Source organism: Bos indicus x Bos taurus, chromosome 3, assembly GCF_003369695.1.
Source record: "Bos indicus x Bos taurus breed Angus x Brahman F1 hybrid chromosome 3, Bos_hybrid_MaternalHap_v2.0, whole genome shotgun sequence".
Taxonomy (NCBI): Eukaryota; Metazoa; Chordata; class Mammalia; order Artiodactyla; family Bovidae; genus Bos; species Bos indicus x Bos taurus.
In genome coordinates, this window is record NC_040078.1 from 74,406,956 (window position 1) to 74,426,996 (window position 20,041).

The 20,041-nt window shown below is 37.2% G+C and overlaps 1 protein-coding gene across 4 annotated transcripts in view; it reads left to right on the top strand.

The window, feature by feature from the left end:
• Positions 1-20,041, top strand: part of PTGER3 (prostaglandin E receptor 3) — a 231,317-nt gene that overhangs the window by 88,937 nt on the left and 122,339 nt on the right. For 2 of the 4 annotated variants that reach the window (XM_027536894.1, XM_027536887.1), the window contains 2 exons: positions 5,061-5,152; positions 7,762-13,449. The exons of 1 other annotated variant lie outside the window; for it this stretch is intronic. In XM_027536894.1, the coding sequence (XP_027392695.1) occupies positions 5,061-5,152; positions 7,762-7,765 (96 nt within the window). In that variant the 3' untranslated portion in view covers positions 7,766-13,449. Of the gene's footprint in view, positions 1-5,060; positions 5,153-7,761; positions 13,450-20,041 lie in introns of those variants that run through there. One more of the 4 variants, XM_027536892.1, reaches the window with a different exon arrangement.

Below are 20,041 nucleotides of genomic sequence, written 5' to 3' on the forward strand. Positions count from 1 at the left end.
GTTAGAGTTGGACTGTGAAGAAGGCTGAGCACCGAAGAATTGATGCTTTTGAACTGTGGTGTTGGAGAAGACTCTTGAGAGTCCCTTGGACTGCAAGGGAATCCAACCAGTCCACACTGAAGGAGATCAGCCCTGGGATTTCTTTGGAAGGAATGATGCTAACTCTGAAACTCCAGTACTTTGGCCACCTCATGCGAAGAGTTGACTCATTGGAAAAGACTCTGATGCTGGGAGGGATTGAGGGCAGGAGGAGAAGGGGACAACATGGCTGAATGGCATCACTGACTCGATGGACTTGAGTCTGAGCGAGCTCCGGGAGTTGGTGATCTACAGGGAGGCCTGGGGTGCTGCAATTCATGTGGTCACAAAGAGTCGGACAGGACTGAGAGACAGAACTGAACTGAACTGAATATATGCTTGGTAGAGTATCCCACATGATTACAGCCCTACCCAGAAACTGTCAGATCCCATACACCAGTTCTATACCCATTCACAGCTTCTGCTTGTTTAGCTGCTAACTGTTCATACCTTTACCTCCAGAGGCTCACCCAAAGGCAGAGCCAAAGCAGTGATGAATTATGGTTATGGAGTAGGAAAGCCCAAACCCCTTGTTGAGAGATGGGATAAGCTGTGAAGTGTAATTTATACTCCAGAATTTCCCAAAGGTTCATATGGAGACTGGAATTACTTAAAATCTCATCACATCATGGCTTCTTCTTCTCTGCCCTACTTCTCCACTCCTTTACTATTTCTCCTGCAGGTACATCCTTAGTAAGTCACATGCATACACGTCCTTGGCTCAGGGTCTGCTTCTTAGGAGTACTCAGCCCAAGACAGTCCTTAATACTCATTCATTCAGTCATTCAAAGAAGTGCACTGTCTAAGTGCTTTCATCCCAGTCCAATGAGTTAGAATGATATACAGTTTGGTGAAACGTAACCATGGATATTCAGAACTATTATATGGGATATATAGAGACTACACATTTATACACCAAAAGAAACTTAAAATATGAAAATAGCATCATACCTGATACAGTGATTTCTACCTAGTAGGTTCTTAAGTGTGCTAAAGATTTGCTTAGTCCTTATAATGTTGTCCATTGAGGAGAGCCAATTATTTGCTTATGTTCATTCACAAACAATTTTGGAGACCCTCCTATGAATCAGAGAGTGATAAACTGACACACTCATAAGTACAATATAATGAGATAATTATAATCTCAAATAATGTATAATGTCAAATTATACAATATATATAATTATATAATATATAATGTATAATTTCAAATAATGTGTACAAGGCTATGGAAAAATGGTGGAAGAAATGATAATTTTCCAAGAAAATGAAAGACTGGATCTTGGAGGGAAAATAGAATTGATTCTGGGCAGAAGTAGAAGCATTTTAGAAAGAGAATAACAAACTCCATACTAATTAGGTGTGAAAAAGCATTGTCAGATCTCTACAAGAGTTAGTGGTTTACAAAATTGAATCAAAGGTCACATGAAGAGGAAAGGCAGGAGATAAACCCAGAGATGCAGGTTGGAACCATTCAGTGGTACACCTTAGGTACTTTAGAACTTTATCCTATAGCTATGGGGAACCTTCAAAGATATTTAGAATTTGCCAAGGTTTGCCTTAGAAACAATATGAAGAATGTGTTAGAGAAAACAAAAACTCTAGTCAGAAATACTAGTTAGTTAAAAGCCTTTTACTAGGTTAAAGAAGATATAATTTCCAATGTCCAACTTTTTTATTTTTTAATTGGAAGATAATTGCTTTACAATGTTGTGTTGGTTTCTTCCATACAACAATGCAAATCAGTCATAATTATATTTATTTCCCTCCATCTTGAGCCTCTCTCACCCCTCCCATCCCACCCCTCTAGGTCTTCATAGGACACCAGGCCGGGCTCCCTGTGTTATATAGCAGCTTCCCACTAGGTTACAATGGAATATTACTCAGCCATAAAAAGGAATGAATTCGAGTCAGTTGTAGTGAGGTGGATGAACCTAGAGCCTAATTGTAAAGAGTAAAGTAAGTCATAAAGAGAAAATCAAATATCCAACAATTTTTAACCCAATGAAAATGTGAATTTCATATATTTCAAGCTGATACACTAACCAAGAAGAATGAGGATGAGAATTTGAACAATGACACAAAGACTGGAAAGAAAGGGTGAAATAAAAGAGATGCATAGGAGAGAAAATTGGCATGAAAGGCAAGGGCAGAGTAAGCCACAGAATTAGGTGTGAGAGTGAAGCAAAATTTTCTAATGCAAATGATAGAGTGAATTGTCAAAAATATCTGTAAGAGAGATAGGGTCCACCAGAGGAGTAGTTTAGAGGGTGGCACAGGGAACCATACCATGCTTCGGAATTCTTGGACCTTCACATATTTACTTTGCAGTAAACAGTTTCTTCTTTTCCTGCTACTTGACATTAGACAGGCATGTTGTACCCATATTCCTAAAGTTGTTATTACTGTTCAGTCACTCAGTCATGTCTGACCCCATGGACTGCAGCACGCCAGGCCTCCCTGTCCTTCACCAACTCCTACAGCTTGGTCAAATTCATGTCCATCGAGTTGGTGATGCCATCTAACCATCTTATCCTCTATGATGATCTCCTTCTCCTCCTGCCCTTAATCTTGCCCAGCATCAGGTTATTTTCTAATGATTCAGTTCTCCACATCAGGTGAAGTACTGGAGCTTCAGCTTTAGCATCAGTCCTTCCAATGAATATTCAGGGTTGATTTCCTTTAGGATTGATTGGTTGGATCTCCTTGCAGTCCAGGGGACTCTCGAGAGTCTTCTCCAACACCACAGTTAAAAAGCATCAATTATTCGATGCTCAGCCTTCTTTATGGTTCAACTCTTCACATCCATACATGACTACTACATAGCTTTGACTAGGCAGACCTTTGTTGGCAAAGTAATGTCTCTGCTTTTTAATATACTGTCTATGTTGGTCATAGCTTTTCTTCCAAGGAGCAAACATCATTTAATTTCATTACTTCAGTCACCGTCTGCAATGATTTTGGAGCCAACCGATAACGCAACTCCAAGTGTATTTATTTAGTTAAAACAGGCCTTGAAAAGAGAACCTAAGCAACATGGCAGCAGGAAAAGAAACCTAGTTGTCCTCTAGAGAAGGGACCCCATCTAACCAGATGGCTGTTTACCATATAAAGGGTCTTCTCATACAGGGGCTCACAGGGGATTCTGAAAGTCTCAGAGAATGAATAGGAAAGCCTATTTTGTTTTTCTTTGCTGCTCTGACCTTAACTCTAATCACTCTTTCAGAACCACAATGTTTCTATAAAAAGTGCCAACTAAACTTTTCCTGTTTGCACTGAAATAGATATTGGCCAACCCAACATAATTTTCTGTTGCAAGGAAGACGTGACATTTTATTGTCCTTCAAATAACATTGCCTTCCTAAAACAGAAATGATCTATTTGCTTAACGCAATCAAGAACTGGAGAATTACATGTCTGTCTGGACATCTTCTGTAATGTCACGCCACTTGGGATGGGCACGCTATTTAAGATAATCTTAACTATACTTTTGAGAGAAAAAGGACTCTAGGAATCTGATAAAAAAAAAAGACTAAGGATACACTGAATTAAATTTCTTTAACAATTTCTTATAGGAATTTCATTTCATTCTGCTAGTTTTTGTAAGAGAATTGCTAAGAAATATATAAAAAGGAAATACTTTTTAAGTATATTTTTTTATGTATTTCAACTTGGTTGAAATATGTATAGTTCAAAATTTTATTGTATCAAATGAATTTAAGCTATTATTTGGAGATGCTGTGGAGGGATGGGCCGCAGGGCAAATTATACAGCATTGTTCTTTCAGACCCCAAATATATTTATTGACCATCACCTATGTGGCAAGCTGTATGGTAGCTGCTGGAGACACAGTGATATGCAAAACACAGGCATGGTTCCTGATTTCATAAAACATGTGGCCTAGAGATAACACACATTAAACAAATAATCACACATATTACAATTATACATATTACAGACACACTTATTACAAACTACAATGAATTCTTGAAAAGAAAATAGTGGGTATCACATAGTGGGGAACCAGTGCTGGTAAACAGGTTATTCTCTGAGGAAGTAATTTTCAGAGTTGAGACCTGAAGAACAAGAAGTTGTCAGCCAGGTGATGAAGGAATGAAAGAGCACTCTGGGTAGGGAAAGCTTCAAGCACAAATGCCCTGAGGTAGCAGGAGGATGACCCTGTTTGTGGTGTTTGTAGATAGCTAGTGTGACCTGCAATGGCACCCCACTCCAGTACTCTTGCCTGGAAAATCCCATGGATGGAGGAGCCTGGTGGGCTGCAGTCCATGGGGTCGCTAAGAGTCGGACACGACTGAGCAACTTCACTTTCACTTTTCACTTTCATGCATTGGAGAAGGAAACGGCAACCCACTCCAGTGTTCTTTCCTGGAGAATCCCAGGGATGGGGGAGCCTGGTGGGCTGCCGACTATGGGGTCTCAGAGTTGGACACAACTGAATCGACTTAGCAGCAGCAGCAGCAGTGTGACCTGAGCACAGAGCAGCAAGAAAGTTCAAAAGACAGCTATAGTTGCAGCTAGAGGCCAGATCAGACAGACAAGGTTAGGAACTTCGGTCTTTACCCTGAGAGCAACAGGAGGTCACTGAAAGCTGGAGATGGGCAGAATTAGATTTACCTACAAAGATCATTTGAAGTCAACGACCTTTTATTCAGCATGTAACAAATGCTCCAATAACTGCCCTAGGGCTCCTGAAGTAATATTAGCCCTGGTTTCTGATCTCAAGTAATGTCTGATGTGGATGTGTGGGAAGAAAGAGAGGGTGGGTCAAAGCACAGGAGGCAGCAATGAGACAATTGGGGAGATAATATCTAAAACATCTTCATTTATGGAGTCAGAGCTGATGTGAGTTGATGTATGGACTGTGGTTCTGCTCTTCTTTGAAAACATTCAGGGAAGTGTCATCTGACGAAAGGAATCATAATCAATAATTCTGTCCACTGAAACCCTCTGTCTGTTCACAGATAAGGCACCACACAAACAACTCTGCATCCAGTTCCATCTCTTTACCCCACCAGTGCTCCTCAGCCTTGATGTGGAGTGACCACCTGGAAAGGTGAGATGTAGAACTGTCTGAATTGACAGCATAGCTCTCCCCCATTGCTCTGCTCTGACCTGAGTTCATGTTACGAAGGCAGAAGGTCTCTAAGAATTAAAATGCAAACTAAGCACACATGTCTGATGAAAAAGGACTTGATTCCCCAGAGGAGCTGTTGTTGTTTTTACAACTTCATTTACATTTCCTCTGAGAACTTTCTGAGACTGGCTCCAGGCTACTTTTGGAACTGACTAACTCTGCGTGGTGAAGAGTCTGCACGTCTGCTCTTTTCTTAGTAAGAGCAGTCTCCCAGGAGAACTTTCAATTTTTAAAAAAAATTGAAGTATAGTTGATTTACATTGTCATATTATTTTCAGGTGTACAGTGCAGTGATTCAGTTATATGTATATATGTATATTTATTCTTTTTCAGATTATTTTCCCCTATAGGTTATTATAAAATACTGAATATGACAGTAGATCCTTATGCTTAGTTGCTCAGTAGTGTCTAACTCTGAGACCATTGGACCGTAGCCTGCCAGGTTCCTCTGCCCATGGGATTTTTCAGGCACAAATACTGGAGTGGGTTCCCATTTCCTTCTCCAGGGAATCTTCCTGACCCAAGGAATCGAACCCATATATCCTGTCTCTTGCCACTGTAGGTGGATTCGTTATCCGCTGAGTCATCAGGGAAGCCTTGGTTATCTCTTTTGTATATAGTAGTATGTATATGTTAATCCCGTCCTTCCAGAAATATTTTAAAGCTAAGTGACCTCTGTTTTATTTAGACACCAGAACTTGGCATGTTCACCATATGATTAACACACTCTTACTTGCTCTTTCGATTAGATCTTTGTATAACACATATATTTCAATGAATGAACATTGTAGAAAGCAGAACATTATGCCAAATGTGATGCATGTTTAGTCAGATTAAATTTCAAGCATTAGTTTCCTCCCTCAAACATTTCCTTTCAATACTCCTGCTAGTGGCTATAGGGTTAATTGAATGATCTTATGTGTATTATCGCATTGTGTGATCGTTTTTGTTTTAATGAGAGAACATAAAAAGTTTTAATTTATTTTCAAAGACTATTCAAATAAGTTGAACTCTTCATTTTTAATGGAAAATCTGCATGTTCACCTTATTTCATTCCCTGGGTACGGCTAGGTACCATAACTCCAGTATAAGTTATAACAAATGTGGACATTCAAGCAGCTCAATTTCTTTAAATATTTTTTCTCCCATGCTTGAGGTAACTGAGAAATAATCACTTCTACTCTTCAGGACAAGATTTAAATGTGTTTTGAATAACTACTTTGCAACAATATCCAAAGGATAAGAAAAAGCAGGCTGCTTCTGGAACACACCTCAAAAATCACAAAGCCCGTAAAGTTTTTACTTGACTCACCTTTATGGTCCTCCGTCCTTGCCTTAGATATCTGCATGTAATACACATATTCTGGGCAGTTTTACTATAAACACAGATCCCTTGGAAAATAAACAAAGGGAAAAGAATCGAGATATGCAATTTCCATTTGGTAGGTTTATACTAATCCCATTTTCAATTTTTTAAAGTAAATCTTATTGTACTTACCCTCCTTAATATAAATAAGCCAAGCTCTCTATAGAAACTTTGGAAAATATAGAAAATTTAAAAAGAAAGGCAGCTTACTAAAATTTACTTTCACTACTCAAGAAAAGCCCACCATCATTTTAGTGGATTTCTTTCTCATTATTTCCCTTTGCACTTTCCTTACTTGTACATACATATGATAATATATATTCATTATTGTATCTTGTTTACTTCATTTAACATGAAATAAACATTCCACAGATTATTTACAAATTATTTTAAAGTAATTTTAATATTTATATAATAGTCTATTAAAAGGATACACCATAGTTTATTTAATCATAATCTGTGATCAGATCTGGCACCATGATAAACAGAATTGCATCATTACCCAAAGACTAAAGTTTTTTTTAAATATTTGTGATTGTTTTTATTAGAAGTATGCTTTAAGGAATAAATAATATCTAAATTTTTAATAATCTTGAAAGATGCCTATAGTCTGACTGCTTTCCAAAGTATTAGTAATTGAAAATTTCATCAGCAATGTGTGAGTTTTTACTTTGCTTTACTCTAACTAGCACTGTATGTTATCTTAAAACACACACACACAATATTTTGTTGGTTTGATAGGAAAAAAAATTGTACCTCATGGCTCTTTTAATTGGTACTCTTCCTTATATGTTTTTAGAGTATAGTTATATACTGATTAGGGTTTGTTTTTAAGGCAAGATTATTTGACCATTTGATGTATGTACAATTGATATAGCTTTTCAATTTGATTATTCTTCTGGATTACAATCTTGGAAACCAGAAAAATTACTCAGAATAAAGGCATTCATTTAGTATAATTAGATAATTTGGAGACTTTTAGGTGATCCAAAATCCAAAATTATTTACATTGCTTTTATTTATAAAACACAGAAGTAATTACTTCAAACAAGAATGTTTTGACGTCTAAGACATTATATTTCTTACTTACACCTTAATCCTTGCACCATACAAAATGTATCCCTATCCATGCTTATTATATTTTTTCTTTCTATTCTAACAGATAATCAAAGAATGAAGTTGGACTTTTTATTGAAATTGCTGTCCTTGAGTTTGTGTGTTTCTTCCCACCTGCGAAGGAGAATTTTATGTTTTGATTTGGATTATTTCTTCTTTTTCATCTTTAAAAATTTTTTTACTGTTTTTTTCTTGTCAGTAATATTCACTGAGACCAAGTTTATTACTGTAATCTATGTCTTTAAGTATTCAGTCAGCTTCTTGGACTGGATATTGAATATTACATTTAAGAAGTTGGGCAAGATTGCACAGATGGTGACTGTGAAAAAATGAGAAAAAGAAAACCCCATCTCCCCAGAGTTTCTCCCAGTTTTAAACCTTTATGTGAATCTCAACTGATGTGGCTGTCTTTACATTTTATGGTAGTTTTGATTTTACAATGAATTTGAAAAATCAGTACAAGCTTTTGTCAGTGAAAAGTCAACTTATTGAGAGCGAGAATTCAGTTAACAAGACATAAACTCCACAAGATAGAAAAGGATGCCAAATGAAGACAGGAAGATGTCATGACCAAAGATATTTATGTAAAATGTGTAATTAATGTTTTGGAGATGTTGTATTCTTCTGTGCTGAGCTGGGAACTAAAAGTCCTAAATCTGTATTCTGGTTATGTATCATTCAGTTACGCAGTAACCAGCTTAATTATCATTTTTCTGTCTTTGAAGAGTGAAAGCTATGATACAGCTAAAGGTGCTCTTGAAATGTCATAGAAAATAATAATGAAGCTAAATGATTAACTACTGAGTTGGAGCATTAAAAAAAAAATCCAGGTATAGCTTCTGATTCACTCCTGCTGCTGCTGCTGCTAAGTCGCTTCAGTCGTGTCCGACTCTGTGTGACCCCAGAGACGGCAGCCCACCAGGCTCCCCCGTCCCTGGGATTCTCCAGGCAAGAACACTGGAGTGGGTTGCCATTTCCTTCTCCAATGCATGAAAGTGAAAAGAGAAAGTCAAGTCACTCAGTCGTGTCCGACTCCTAGCTACCCCATGGACTGCAGCCTACCAGGCTCCTCCATCCATGGGATTTTCCAGGCAAGACTACTGGAGTGGGGTGCCATTGCCTTCTCCAATTCACTCTTAGCAATTCAATATTTCTTACAATTTCTTCTTGGGTGGCATACAAAAGGCAAAATTAATAAGTGATATAGTTATAAACTACCAAGTTTTGTTACTTTTTAATGGGATAAAAGAATCTGGTTTGTGTGAAATAAGAAATTCTGTGGACTTCAAAAAAATACTTTGAATCATTTACTATTTCTTACCTGATGTGCCCTTGTGAGTGCATGCTCAGTTACTAAATTTTGTCTGACTCTTTGTGACCCCATAGATTGTAGCCAACCAGGCTTCTCCATCCACAGAATTTCCCAAGCAATAATTGCCTTTGTGCTGTGCTTAGTCGCTCAGTCATGTCCAACTGTTTGCAACCCCATGAACTGCAGTCCACCAGGCTCCTCTGTCCTTGGGGATTCTCCAGGCAATAATACTGGAATGAGTTGCCATGCCCTCTTCCAACCCAGGGATTGATCTTCCCAACCCAGGGATCGAATCCAGGTCTCCTGCATTGCGGGCAGATTGTTTACTGACTGAGCCACCAGGAAAGCCCAAAAATACTCCAGTAGGTAGCCTATCCCTTCTCCAGGGGCTCTTCCTGACCCAGGAATTGAATCAGGGTCTTCTGCATTGCAGGCGGATTCTTTACCAGCTGAGCTACCAAGGAAGCCCTATAATTGCCTTTTTCTACCCATAAATTCCACGAACATTTCTTTCCCTTATCTTTCTGTCCCCTTTCTTCCTCCTTCTTTTCCCTCTCCCAATTCACCTAATTCAACACCTATTTATTGTAGTGTGCTATGCCAAGGGCCATGCTGCCATCTACAAGGATATCCTGGAAAGAGATGATACTGTAGTATCATTTGGCAATAGAATCCAACACTGTGACTGTCATTTCTGTCAGTGAAATGAAACCAAAATAGTTGAATCATCCCTTTGGTATGGTTGAACCAGTTGTGAATTATCTCTAAACTATAATCATTTTCACTCAAACTTGTATTGAAATGGCCTTAGGTAACTAGCACAAAACATGCTGTACACATCCCTTTATTTAGGTTTAAATTCAACATGTTTTAGACCATCATAGGGCTATTATACTCCTGTTACTTCTGTCTGTCCATCATCTAGCTATGTTTGTCTGTCATCTATTTACTATTTTATTATTACAAAAGAGGATAAGGTTTACAGAGGCTTGCCCAATGTCACTTAGCTAATGTAAGTAAGATTTCAGGTCCAAGTTTAAGCTTTTTGATTCCAGGTTTATTGTTTTCCCTATAGCATAGTACAATGTGAGAATTGTTGTAATGATATTTCATTTGTAAGACAGTGTGATCTAGTAATAAAATCATGGGTTCTGGAATCAAATTTGGATTTAAATCTGGCTGTGCCATTCATTAACTCTATGAACTTGAGAGAGTTAATTTCATGGAGTCTCAATGAATTAATCTGTAAACTAAAGACTATAATGCTTACTGTGAGGTTATTGTGATAAGGTATGTAAAATGAATGCAACACAATAGGTAATCAATAAGTATTAACTGTGATTAATTCTTTATCTAGATTTACCTCCAATTGTATAATACAAGTTCTCAGTTTCAACTATAAACTGGCTCCCTGACCATGTGGGTTGAAATACCATGGGCAGAACCAACTTCAAATCCCTGGATGTTATTCTTTTTGATTCTAATACCTCATGGTTATTATTTTTGCCCACACAAAACCTACTCATCTCCTGCATGTTTGAATCACATCTTGTCCTTAGCTTTTGGACAATTTAAGTACAGAAGCCCCTCATTACTCACAATTTTAGTTACCAGTGGTCAAACACAGACTGGAAATATTAAATGGAAGATTTCAGAAATAAACAATTCATAAGTGTTAAAATTACATGCCATTCTGAGTAGCCTGATAAAATCTCTTAGGGTCCCACTCTGTTTTACCTGGGATGTGAATCATCCCTTTGTCCAGCATATCCTATTCATTAGTCATGTGGTAGCCTACTTAGTTATCAAATCCACCACTGAGGTTTTGCAAGGCTGGTTCTTCAAGCATTTAATATGCTTCATACTTAACAAAGGCTCCAAAGCCCAAGAGTACTGATGCTGGTCATTTGGATATGCCAAAGAGAAGCTGTAAAGTACTTCCTTTAAGTGAAAGTTCTCTGTTTAATAAGAAAAGGAAAAAAAAAACAAACATATGCTGAAGTTGCTAAAAATCTATGTAAAAAGAAGTCTATCTTTAAAATTGTGAAGAAGGAGAAAGAAATTTGTGCTAGTTTTGCTGACACACCTCAAACCGCAAAAGTTACAGCCGCAGTGTGACATCAGTGCTTAGTTAAGGTGGAAAAGGCATTAAATTTGTAAATGAGTTATTTAGAGAGAGCAAGAGAGACCACATTCACCAACTTTTATTATAGCATAGTGTTATAATCATTTTATTTTATTATTGGTTATCATTATTAATCTCTTACTGTACCTAATCAGTCCTGGGTGTTCTTTGGAAGGAAATGATGCTAAAGCTGAAACTCCAGTACTTTGGCCACCTCATGCGAAGAGCTGACTCATTGGAAAAGACCCTGATGCTGGGAGGGATTGGGGGCAGGAGGAGAAGGGGACGCCAGAGGATGAGATAGCTGGATGGCATCACTGACTCGATGGACATGAGTCTGAGTGAACTCTGGGAGTTGATGATGGACAGGGAGGCCTGGCGTGCTGCGATTTCATGGGGTCAAAAAGAGTCAGACACGACTGAGCGATGGAACTGAACTGAATTGAACTGTATCTAATTTATATATTAAAAATTTAAAACAGGTACATATGTACAGAAAAAAAGCATAGTATATATATAAGTATTTGTGGGGTTCAATACTATCTGTGGTTTCAAGCATCCACTAGGGTCTTGGACCATATTCTCTAAGAATAAGGGAGGACTATTGTGCCCTCGTTATTTTCTTACCTCTCTCTCCACCTCTGAACCTGTAGTGCTCATTTTGATAATTACTATATTATTCCTTAAATATTTTCATTATACATGTCTTTTTCCCTTGACAAAATTCTATTTCATGGTGGACAGGACACTTTTATTGTATTTCCTTCATGGGTCTCATACCACTAGTACAGTATTTGACACCACAAAAAATGCTTATATGGTAAACTCTCAGCAAAAGTAACATTCATGGGTGATACTACCTGTTGTAAATTTAAATGAATGTGATAGGAAGCCTTTTGTTTCCATGTTATGGTTCACCTTGGGAAATTTCATGTTAAACGTTCTGATTTAAAAATGCTACATCTAGGCAGAATAATCGCATGCAGTTTAACATGATAATGTTTATTAAAAATCTATATGTGAAAGTTTGAAGTAATAGGAAAAACTTGAAAAACAATGATTATTTGGTAAAGATATTGGTCATATAATTAAGAATATCTTAGTCCCGTTAGTCTGAAATCTGATGTAGAGACAATATGTATCAGTATAAAGTACTTTTGATACTTCTATCTTTAATCCACAGAAATGTATACATTGCATGCTAAATTCACCTGAGATGATAACCTCTGTAACATATGTTCTCAGATACTCTGGATCATGATTCAGTAACAATTTTTAGCAAGTGTCTTCATCTATATTTTCTTTATTATCTTCAATAAACAAGAGTTCTCATAATCGTGTAATTGAAGACAGAACTAAACCTCAAAATAAAATAAGTCTCATTGGAAATCTGCCAAAAGAATGTTACATGTAGAAAATAGTGCTTGATCTACAATTTTATCACAATTATAGTAACTATTGTAAAGCTCAATGAAATACATATACAAAAATGTAACAATATTAATATGCTTTAAAAGACCTGATTCTTGACTATGGATCTTCCCAACCCAAGGATCAAGCCCATGTCTCTTAAGGTCTCCTGCATTGGCAGGCAGGGTGTTATCACTAGCGCCACCTGGGAAGCCTGTAAATTTGTATATGTGTTTTACAAGTGGACTATGTATGGTCAATGAAATATATGAAAATTCAAACAGTGTTGAATTGATCTACATTTTTAGTGTCTACATGAATGACTTTCAAAAATTCAATAAATAATGAAAACCAGGTTATAAGAAAACCATATAAGCTACTTAAGAGAACAAAAATGTTTTCAGTCCCTTCAGTACTTGGAAGCACTTTTAAAAGTCTATTGCTAAGATAATCGTAATTATTCAGGCACCTTAAAGATCTGAATAAAATATTCTTAGCTTGATATGCTTTTAATTAATCATTATGAATACTTAAATGTTTAATGGTTGTCTTAAAAATATTTGTGCTTATGTTTTTCATGAATCCAGGCTTTTACTAAATATTTTAATTCAAAATATGTCTAGGCTTACCCCATAGATTAAAGTGTTTCTGTTTCATTCACGTTCTAAGATTTCATTTTATTTTCATTATCTGAAGTACTTTATGTAAAAATAATTGAACAATATGCATTTTAAGAGTTTTTGTACCTTTTATTTTTTAAATTCTCAACCATAATGTAAACCCTCTGTGGGAAGGACCTCTGTTTTATATTTCTCTTGTACCTACAGAGCCCAGCACTGTGCTGAACACAAAGAAATTGTTCAATAAAAGCTTAATGGAGAGTCTAAGTGGCCTGACTGCAATCTATATTAGTAATGCCTGAGACACTTGGTGTGCTTGGTGTGAGAAAGGGTGGCATTTAGTTGACAGTTGATTTTGACAGTTGATTCTTTATTTACTTTTCCTCTTTGACATTGTGCTCTTTTGGTCAGTCTTTAAATCTGAGCAGTGCAAAGAGTCTTCTTTAGACTTTTTGAAGAAAACAACTGTAAATATTTGTAAAGAATGGGGCAATTGCTGTTAGAAAAAAAAATGAACTAGATAGAAATCTACATATAAAACTAACCTGCCTTTAGTTAGCTAAGTTACTTCTTACCTTGGTATAGGAGCTGAATTTTACCACACTTAGAATTAAATGAAAGTGCTGCTGAAGGTATATAGCTTGTGGAATAAGACGAACATAATTTTCACATATGAGGGCAGTAGAAAATTTTCATTTTATGATTTTTTTTGAGCAAAGTATAGTGTTCTCTTTTTTGAAATAAGTATACCAGAGCTGTAGTAAATGAATAACCATCATTAGTTGATTTCTGAAAGAAAGTTAGTGGCTGCTGATTATAGTTTTTATCAGTTTAGTTAACTTATAATTGAAATACAGGTATACATAGAAAACATGAGAATTAAGTAATAAGCACTAAAATACTATGGCATAGGAAGGGCAGAAGAGATTCCACACTAAAAAGCCACAGTGCCCTTTAAAATACAGAGTTAAACCAAAAGTAGACTACCAATAGAAATGCAGGATTTAAACAAAAGGATGTAAATTTGTTACAAGACTAGACAAAGTGTGATTTAGTAATGCATACTCCATAAATATTAATACTTGCTGATTGTTGTGGTGGTGGTGAGAGAGACTACTGCTTCTGCTGGTAAAGAATAGAAATAGATATTCAAGCAAAATTAAGTAAGTGTAAAACTAAGAAGATTAAGAGAGAGTAGGGAAAATGTGGTAATATATGTTTAATAAGGCTGAAAAAATGGAAAAAAAGATTGAATTAACCTTCTTTTTATATAGCTAACCTTCTTTCATGTTCTGTTAATTCTACTAGTATTTCTCAATTCTGTCTTTTCATCATCAATACCATGTTTTAAATCTATGCCTCCATCATTTCCCATCTGAATTACCCCAGTAGCCTCTGTCCTGATTCTGGTCTTAGGCCCATTAGTCACCCTCCACATCTGCTATCAGAGTATGATTGGTGTTAATAAAGATTGTCTCTCAGGGCAATCCTGTTCATGAACAGGAGTGCAGTTCGATGGTTGGCCCATAGGTCTAGTAGATTAGGATTACAGAACCCAGTGATTGTGCTACTCTTAATTTATCTTGCAACTACTGCCATATTTCAAACCCTACCCATTTGTACCATGTGGGAAAATGACAGACCCTAAAAGGGAATTCAAGGAGATTTGGTGCAATGTTTCTCAAACTTACCCAATCATACTAACCACTCTAAGTTTATTTTATTAAAATAAAAATATCAGTCCCTTCCCTGGAGGTTGAGTCTGAAATTCTAGCATGAGACCTAGGATTTTGTATTTTTAAAATAAACTTCTTCTGGATGATTCTTCTCATTAGGCACATGTGACAACATTGATGAAATCTAGTGTTTCTCAGAGTATATCCCCAGACCAATACATAAGTGTTATTAGGGAATTTATTAGAAATGCAAATTATATGGACCCATCTGGCCCTGAATCAGAAACCTCAAGCCTGGAGCCCAGTAATCTGTGTTTTAGAAGCCCTCTGGGTGATTCTCATGCGTGCTAAAGTTTGAGAACTCTGTATGTCAAATGTGGCCCAGAGAGCTGGAAGTAGGGAGTGTATGTAGTTTAGGAAACTCACCTAACCCAGATTCTCCTATGACTAGGTAAGTCATGACTTCAGTCCTGGTGCTGATTGCTGCTTTTCCCTTGACATCACTCCTTTCATATTTTCTAAAGAGCAGTTTGATTTTGTGGATTCCTTTTTGGTTTCCCAATTGATCAGGGTCATGCCCTTCTCTTTCCTGATCACAAATATACTTCATTATTTATTTTCCTATGTGAAATCCTTCTGTTGCTTAACTTTCCCCATAAAAACATTGGCTGACTGCCCATTTGGCTCTAATCATTTATGACTGAGGCTCACACTTTTATCAAAATGTTTTTCAGTGTTAGTATGTACCAGCCAGTTGCTATATTTTTTTTTTTAAGAAAGGTATAATCAGATAACAAACTGTCTTATTCTCTCTTCTAAGTCTCATCTCTTTTCACCTTTTGGAAGGCCAAGACAATGCTGAAAGATTTTGTCTTCAAAAAAAAAAAAAAACACGTTATTTTGAAGGCTAATAGGAACACTGCTAATGTGCAAATATTCTCATTGAACATGTAAGAACATAGATAAAAAGAGAATCACCAAGGAAACTATTTGCTACCACAACAGTGAAGAAGTTGTATTAGTTTGCTAGTGCTACCATACCAAAGTACCACAGACTGAGCAGCTTAAACATTAGAATTTCTCTCATGGTTTTGGAAGATGGAAGCCCAACATCAAGGAGTTGGAAGGCTTGGTTTCCCCCATGGACAGTGAGGGAGATTCTGATCCATGCTACGCTCCTAATTTCTGGTGGTTTGCTGGCAATCTTTGACATCATTTGACTTATAGACACTTCACCCCACATAGCATTCTCCTTGTGTGTATGTCTCATGTCTAAATTTCTCTGTTTTTAAAAATAAGAATATGAGTCCTATTGGATTAGAGACCCATTCTATTCCAGCAAGACCTCATCTTAACTAATGGCATCTGAAAATGACCCTATTTTCAAATAATATCACATTGTGAGGCACTAGGGTTTAGGACTTCACCATATGGATTGACTGGGGCAAGAGGAACAGTTCAACCATAACGGAATGGTGGGTTGATATAGGGAGGAAGTTGTATCTAAAGTCCAAGATCACAAGACCTAAATGATGTTGCTTTGGGAATTTAATGGGTTTAGAAATGGAATAAAAATCTCAATGACACATGCCAGCCCTGGCTCCAATTAGGAAAGACAAATCAAAAGTGATCATATTTCTGATTCTGAAATATCTGAAAGTTGTCCCCATAAATAAACAGTAAAAAGGTCATAAAACCTGTGGTGGGAAAGACTTTGTGTTTGTACCAGGTTTTAAATGATCAACTTAAAATCAAATTGCTCTATTTATTCCAGAAAGAGTGGGAAGTTGTAAGAATTCTTGCACTTATGTTACCAGCTCAGATTGGTTTCACTGCTTTAAATAGTCACATTTTTACTCTGGTAATTTCCAAATCAGAGCAATAAACTCATCAAGATGTTGAAGACTGAAGGGAAACCAGATGTTACTCATTTAAAAGAGGATAATTAAGGATTTACAAAGTCATTTGAATACGTGGGCATTCAAACAGGTATGAACCCAGAAGGTAAGGTTATGTCCAGTGATTGCCTTCTTGAGTCAGGTTGCTTATTTGGGGATTTTTATTTATGATTTCATGCCTGTACACAAACATTCAAAAGAACATGACAAGCAGTTGTATTTCTGCTTTATCTGCTGATTGAAGTCTCATCTTGGGTTGAGTGCCAATTGTTTACACCACGTCATGTGGGTGCTCTGGACACCTCTGAAAGCTATTCATGATCACATGGAACATTGTTCAGTGTTAATCTAATGGGTTACATTGACTTAAAGTTGTGCCAGTAATACTCCACTGGCAGTACTTTTTCATTTCATCATTGTATTTATGTACACGCCCACATAGTTTTAAAAGAAGAAAAAACAGTGGTTGAAAAGATATGTACTTATGTTTCTGGGAAGTGATGCAATTGTTTTCGGAAAAATAATGAAACTTTCAGCATATTTCTAGAGTTCTTTTTGTATCAACACTTCTTGCTATGTTTTCGTAGTCATGGTGGGAGATTTTGCCAACACCCGGCTATTACTAATCTGGTACAGAGCTGAACAAATCATTTTCTTGAAATGGTTCCTCAGTAAAACCTAATTATAAATGCCCGTAATTACGCAGGGTATCTGTCTATATACTGATTGTTGGAAATAGAGGGACTGTGTGATAGGATTCATTTGACAACACTCATTGTGTGCTTAACAATTTCACATTTCACACCCTGAAACTGTACGAGCAACTAAGCCCTCTTTATGCTGGAGATAATTACCCAAACCTGTAGAGGTTCTCCTGTTAGGTGAATGTGGCAATAGCCACCTGAAGTGGCATAATAGCAAAAATTCAGCTAAGACCAGTCCTAGACTGGGTACTGGAAAATTCCTCTGTCTCATAGCCTTGCATTAGATGTCTGGTCAGTTGTCTAAAAGATGATAAATGTAAAATTGGGTATAATGATGAGATTAGTGCTCCTGAAATGAATTTCTGTAACGATTTCACCCAAGAATAAGTAAAAAAATTAAATGGCAAAAGTTTACAAGCAGAAGTTTCTTCTTTAGGAACAAATGACCAATTTCTAGTGATATTATCAAAAGTGTTATTAAAAGGTTTTACAACACTTATGTCTCTACTGGGGAAAGAGGTGAAGGACAGAATAATTCTCAGTTCAGTTCAGTCGCTCAGTCGTGTCCGACTCTTTGCGACCCCATGAATAGCAGCACGCCAGGCCTCCCTGTCCATCACCAACTCCCGGAGTTTACCCAAACTCATGTCTATCAAGTAGGAAATGCCATCCAGCCATCTCATCTCTGTCATCCCCTTCTCCTCCTGCCCCCAATCCCTCCCAGCATCAGGGTCTTTTCCAATGAGTCAACTCTTCACACGAGGTGGCCAAAGTACTGGAGTTTCAGCTTCAATATCAGTCCTTCCAATGAACACCCAGGACTGATTTCCTTTAGGATGGACTGGTTGGATCTCCTTGTAGTCCAAGGGACTCTCAAGAGTCTTCTCCAATGCCACAGTTCAAAGCGTCAATTCTTTGACACTCAGCCTTCTTCACAGTCCAACTCTCACATCCATACGTGACCACTGGAAAAACCATAGCCTTGACTAGGTGGACCTTTGTTGGCAAAGTAATGTCTCTGCTTTTTAATGTGCTATCTAGGTCGGTCATAACTTTCCTTCCAAGGAGTAAACATCTTTTAATGTCATGGCTGCAATCACCATCTGCAGTGATTTTAGAGCCCCCCAAAATAAAGTCTGACACTATTTCCACTGTTTCCCCATCTATTTGCCATGAAGTGATTGGACTGGATGCCATGATTTTAGTTTTCTGAATGTTGAGCTTTAAGTCAACTGTTTCACTCTTCTCTTTCACTTTCATCAAGAGGCTTTTTGTTCCTCTTCACTTTCTGCCATAAGGGTGGTGTCATCTGCATATCTGAGGTTATTGATATTTCTCCTGGCAATCTTGATTCCAGCTTGTGCTTCTTCCATCCCAGCGTTTCTCATGATGTACTCTGCATACAAGTTAAATAAGCAGGGTGACAATATACAGCCTTGACGTACTCCTTTTCCTATTTGGAACCAGTCTGTTGTTCCATGTCCAGTTCTAACTGTTGCTTCCTGACCTGCATACAGATTTCTCAAGAGGCAGGTCAGGTGGTCTGGTATTCCCACCTCTTTCAGAATTTTCCACAGGGCCTTCCAATCTCTGCTGATAGAACAGTATCAGATCATTAAGAGAAAGAAAAGTATCTCCACATAATTTTTGAATTGTTTTTCTTATTAGGGATTTTTCTTTCATTCCTTTCCTTGCTCCCTCCCTTCTCTCCTTCCTCCCTTTCTCACTACCTCCCTACTTCCCTCCCTTCCTGCCTTCCACCTAATACTTCTTAAGTTAATAAAATCTTGACTATGTGTTTCTTGGGAATAGGAATCAGAGAATAATATGAAACTATATGATACAAAGAGAAAACAAAAATAACATTTTCTAAAAATTACAAGTATATAAATGCCTTCTATTCACTATATCATGTAATACTAACATTCTATGAGATTGTTAATTCAAACTTCCATTTTAGAGATGAAAAACTTCCATTTTAGGCCCATCTCACGTTATGACTTAATTACCTTACTTTCCCAACATCTATAACTTCAGATGATCAAACCAGTGTTGAAATCCAGATTTGTCTGGCTACAAATCCTGTGTTTTCATTGTATCTTCCAAGATGTTTCCAGTGTTTAAAATTGAGAAGAGATAGAATATTATAAATTATATTAGCCACTGCTGCTCTGTTGCTAAGTCGCTTCAGTCATGTCCGACTCTGTGCGAGCCCATAGACGGCAGCCCACCAGGCTCCCCCGTCCCCGGGATTCTCCAGGCAAGAACACTGGAGTGGGTTGCCATTTCCTTCTCCAATGCATGAAAGTGAAAAGTGAAATTGAGGTTGCTCAGTCGTGTCTGACTCTTTGCGACCCCATGGACTGAAGCCCACCAGACTCCTCCGTCCATGGGATTTTCCAGGCAAGAATACTGAAGTGGGGTGCCATCGCCTTCTCCTATTAGCCACTAGGAAATAGCTATAGTTTCTTAAAGAAATGATGGGACTAAAAAATTTAACATTTTTCTTCATTTCCTTCTCTTTTCATTCACATAGGAAGAAATGGATTTCTCTGAAACCATAAGTATTATTCTTAGCCAG